The 5,062-nt window shown below is 37.7% G+C and overlaps 1 protein-coding gene across 1 annotated transcript; it reads right to left on the reverse strand.

Annotated features, from left to right (window-relative positions):
• Positions 644 to 4,602, reverse strand: LOC107622325 (histone-lysine N-methyltransferase, H3 lysine-9 specific SUVH1). The gene is made up of 3 exons (XM_016324182.2): positions 4,435 to 4,602; positions 2,018 to 4,202; positions 644 to 962 (listed from the first exon to the last, which is right to left on the reverse strand). Exon 2 carries the CDS (start codon positions 4,038 to 4,040, stop codon positions 2,058 to 2,060), a length of 1,983 nt encoding a protein of 660 aa, XP_016179668.1. The 5' UTR covers positions 4,041 to 4,202; positions 4,435 to 4,602; the 3' UTR covers positions 644 to 962; positions 2,018 to 2,057.

A 5,062-nucleotide genomic window follows, 5' to 3' on the forward strand; every position in this document is an offset into this window, starting at 1 on the left:
ATTAAGTGTTAACTAAATCCTAAATTTTAAACTATAAATTCTAATAATATAAAAATAAAATATTAGTCTAAAATATTGAGTAATATAAATAAAAAATGTGTACTTTAGTATTTCTCAATTGAAATTCCACTGCTTCAAAATAATACACCATAAATTCCGTGAATGGGTGCAATAAAAAAAATAATTTGATGTTTCTACCTCACTTAAACACAATGCAAAGCTTATTTGAATAATAAATAATTGGTTTATGTTTTTGTAAATAATTTATTTTCTCAAGAACAGAAATAATAAAAAAAGGATTTCATTTTCAATCTTACTATTTCCTTTGCAATATCATGAAAATAAGATCATCAAGAATCACAAGAAAACCAAAAACATAATCGACAAAATACTCAGTTTGATCTCTAAAGTTATACTCAAGTCTCAATTTAGTCCTTGAAGTTTCAATTGCCTCAATTTAATCCCTAAACTTTCAATTGACTCATGGACGAAAACCACTGCAAAGACTAACGTGATTAAAATTTGAAAAGTTTATAGATTAAATTGAGGCAATTGAAACTTTAAGGACTAAATTGAGACTCGAATGTAACTTTAGGGACCAAATTGAGTATTTTCTCAAACATAATCCCATTAGGAAAGGATCTCAAAACAATTGAAGCATTTCTAAGCAACATTAATTACCTAGTTAAGATGAACAAAGTCACACAAACATTGTATCATGGCCAATTTGCTAGCCCAAATTTAACACAAATTATACAACTTCCATTAACTTGTTTTTTTCTCTTAAAGTTGGATATGGAAAAAAGGGCCATGTCAAGAAAGAGAGAAAGAGACATACACAATTTATTAATAGCCACTAAACACAACTAACTCTTGAAAATGATATTTGGAAGCATGAATCCAAAAAGCTTGGAACTTCTTAACTGGGATTTGACTTTTGACATAAGAGTGCCATCATCCATCTGTTAAAAATGAGCAAGAGATAAATGAATAGGAAAATTTTAGCTTCCATGAAAGCACCATCTTTTCCAAAAGTTCCATGCATAAAAACTCGGATTCGGAATTAGGTAAAGACTCATATGCAGTTATCTTCACGTGAAGTTGATACTTGAAAATCGTTGGATGATGATTTAGTCAAACTTGTCAAATCATCTGACGGTTCTTAAATATCAACTTCATATGAAGACAATTGTATATGAGTTTTCACCTCAGAATTATAATGCAGAATCTGATTGGATGATTATGTAAAACTCTTTCCACTGAGAGTGCATTAAAATTTTTTTTTTACCTCCACAATCCAAAACCGAATTTCAGATAAAGAAATGAGAAAAACTCAATCACAAGTTTTGACCGGCCAGCCTACTCGGCCCTACCTAAACCGAATCCCATAATCCGGCAATCTCAACTTCGATGGCCTGTGTCCCGCTCTACCGGCCCTCATCACACAATCAATCATGCCTCGGACACGGATTTCCATCCCCAAGGATTCCGGCACAACTATACACAGGGCCAAGCGAACGAAGGCGCGAGCCTAAACACACTTAACTCTACCCTACCTACTTGAAACAACAACAAACACATATATGAAAATTTAAACATAGTTTAAAAGAAGTCATAATACTATTATTAGACTTCCATCATGCATAAAAAAGCCTAAACTGATCATGAATCCCAATGGCATGTAACATGAAATCCAAGGCATTATGAACTTGAAAGCCTAACCGATTTAACTTCCTTTTTCCCCTTTTCTATTTGGTGAAATGGTAATGGTAGTTAATCCGGAAATGCCACACGCCATCATCTCAAGAGTAAATTTGACAGATCAAATGCATTTCATCACCTCCATTTTCTTAGAGAAACCATCTATTCTTATATATTCTAAACTTTAACAGAAAAATTGACTTGGAAACTGAAACTTGTTGCATTAGAAAGAGCGAGGAAGGAAAAACAAAAGTTTGTGCATGCTAAAGAGTGCCGAAACATGAAATAATTTCAGTTCAGTCATGAATGGATTTACCTCATTATCGTGCCAGTCGGAAAGCTTCTGCAACAAAATATCAACCAAAGGAACCGCGGCATTTTGACGATCCACATAAGCACCTCTTTTTCCCTTTGGAATCTCTGCTACCACCAGCATGCCCAGAACTAGCAATACCATAGTCATAGGTTAACTCGGTCATCGGGGGAATGTGACTGATTGCGAAAAACGCCACATGTAGGAATGATTGATTGTTTTCTTCATATAAGATAGGTTGCCAGAAAACATTCGGGGAGCAACTATGGTTCATGAATCTAGCTACATTCCCAACATTCTTGGCACTAATAATAAGAGGATACGGCATAGTGTAGTCCTCTGTAGAGTCATTTGTGCTAACTTCTTCGAGTAATCTAGGTTCATAGTTCCACTTGAATTCCTCATAAATTCGAGTTGTGTCGAAAACATATTCATTACCATCTCCTTCCTTCGCGAGCTGATTCAACCTTGCTTGATCAATAACTTCTCCTGCATACTCACAAATGAAAGAACCGGCACGAATAGGATCCAGTGATCTAAGACCCCATCCTCTATCCTTTGTTTTGAATACTTCCATGTGGTGCTTCAGACCGGTCTGGGAGGCTCGATTTTTGCAGTTAGGGAAACACTGGCATGTGGGGCCACATTCATGAATCAGCGGCCTTCGACTCACCAAAATGCTGCCACCGGTGTACGGAAAATCTCCGTCGTTTCTCCTAATGCAAGAGCAGTTCAAATCACCAGGGACACATGATTTACCACAGCTGCAGCCATGTGAAGGCTGCATCAAACTGAACGATTTCGGATGCCTGAGGGAATGGAAGTAAGTGAAATATGCAGGCGCCTTCACATTATCAACATCATTGACAAGTGATACCGGAATACTCTCGGCTCCTGAGGAGAGGTCTCCAATAATAAGCCCGGTCCTCGAAGGGAATCCAGACTTGAATTTCTGAACTGATTTCCAAACAGCAAACGCACTCGGCTGCCCCGGAACTCTTACCAACTTATACTTGAACACACCACCGCCACTTTTTGCCCTGTCGACCCAAGAATCTTGGATTTTATACAGACCATCATAGACATAGATCTTTGAATTTGGATTGGCGCCATCTCTTATGCCCCGAATGACTCTTACCTCGTTGCGTTGTCGTGAACTTCTATCCAAAGCAAGATTACCCCTTTCAAGCTTTTGATCTGTCACATGCTTATCTTTCTTGTTGAAGTTCCCACCCTGACCGGTATAAATTATAACATCATTATCCTCAGCTTCATCATCATATTCTCCTGATGAAACAATGCTTATAGCGATAATTTCCTCCTCGAACTCACCCTTCACATGCAAAGAGTCAATTCCACCCATGGAGGGAGCATGCAGACCAACAATACATAACTCCATTCGGAAATAGAAGATATCCCCTATCTCAACCCCAGGAACTGCTCCCACTCTCTTCCTCAAGTTTGTTCGAATCCCTTTGCTCATCAAAGTATTGCAAGCTTTAAGATCCGACCGCTTGATTGACCCGGTGCTCAATTCCTTGGCATCATCAAGTTGGCAGATCCTTCTCCGAATCGCATCAAATGTTGTCATTATAAGATGAACAACTTCCCGGCTTCCGTCTTCCCTTTGAGCCGGGCTTATACCAACCAAACCACTTGCATCAACAGGTACTCCTACAGCTTTCTTATTCCTCTTTGCAGCCGATCTAGCACTTCGAGAAGCTGCATTCTTCCTCCCACTAGACCCATCCATCGACGTCCCACCGTCTCCCGCCCCAGCAGGGCTCCTATAAGCCCGTATCGGAGCCGGTATGGCACCACCCCTTGGGGCCCCCGAAGATCCTTGCTGAGGTGCACCAAATGGGAAAAATGGTGAAAACCCTGAAGGGTACTGCCCAGAGGCTGGAGCTTGAGGTGACATTGGGAACACCGGTATCAAACTACGCATCGGTTTCACATCCAGAATCCTTGACTTATCAATAGGACCTGAAGGTGGAACTGAGTTTTGAGCTAACCCTTCTTCCATTGCAGACCCTTTTTCACTTCAAACAAACACTCACACAAAACCAAGCTTCCAAAAGCTTCAAATTCCTCTCTTTTTCACCTCAAACAAAAACCATCCTAACCTACTCTCTCTCAACTTTCACAACTTAATTTCAAGCCCCAACTTGGAAAATCCCATCATTTTCTGCCAAAGAAAACTATAAATAAGCCATGCAATTCTAAACACGCTTTCACAAAAATTAATTTGCAGAAAAAACCCAGAATGAAAATGCAATCAAGCAGGAATTTTCACAGTAAATATATGAACCCCAAATTTGGCCGAGTTTTAACCGAGCTTAAGAGAGATCAGATAAAAAAAATAATAAAGAATTATTTATTAGAACAAATTCTGAAACAGAAAGGGTTGTTAGTGTTACCTTTTTCTTATTGCTGGAGCTCTCTGACAGAGAAAGAAACATGAATCTGAGGGGTGAAGAGTGAAGATGATGGAAGCAAAAGAGAGAGTGAGAATTTGGGTTCTGAGAAGAGCAAGTAGTGGCTTCAATTCAAGCCTTTGATGAGGAAAATAGTTTAATAATGAATAGTATCTTGAGTTTAGAGTTTAGACTTTAAAACCGTACCACAACAACACGTGTTGTAATAAAAGATTCACTGTTCTTATGAGTTTGTATGTTATGTCCGATTCGCTATGCAATGCAAAAATTGGAAACAAAACGCGGAGAAAAAAACTCAAAACAGCTCTGACAATTATTTCAAAAGATAATGAAATTTTTTGACAAAAAAAAAATTAATTCGATTTTTAATAATTACTTCAAAAGGATAATGAGATTTTTGTGCTAAAAAAAAATTAATATTATTTTTTTGACACAGAAGCTAATCAATCCTAAAAAAAAAAAATCAAGGACCGAATTGAATATTTTTTTTTTTAAAAACTTCGTTATTCTTTCGAAGTAATTGTCAAGGATCGGATCGGGTATTGACTCAAAAGTGTATTTCCATTTCCTTTTCTTCAAATCAATTCTCTCTTTCATCATTTATATTTAG

This window comes from Arachis ipaensis, chromosome B10, assembly GCF_000816755.2.
Source record: "Arachis ipaensis cultivar K30076 chromosome B10, Araip1.1, whole genome shotgun sequence".
In the NCBI taxonomy this organism is placed as follows: domain Eukaryota; kingdom Viridiplantae; phylum Streptophyta; class Magnoliopsida; order Fabales; family Fabaceae; genus Arachis; species Arachis ipaensis.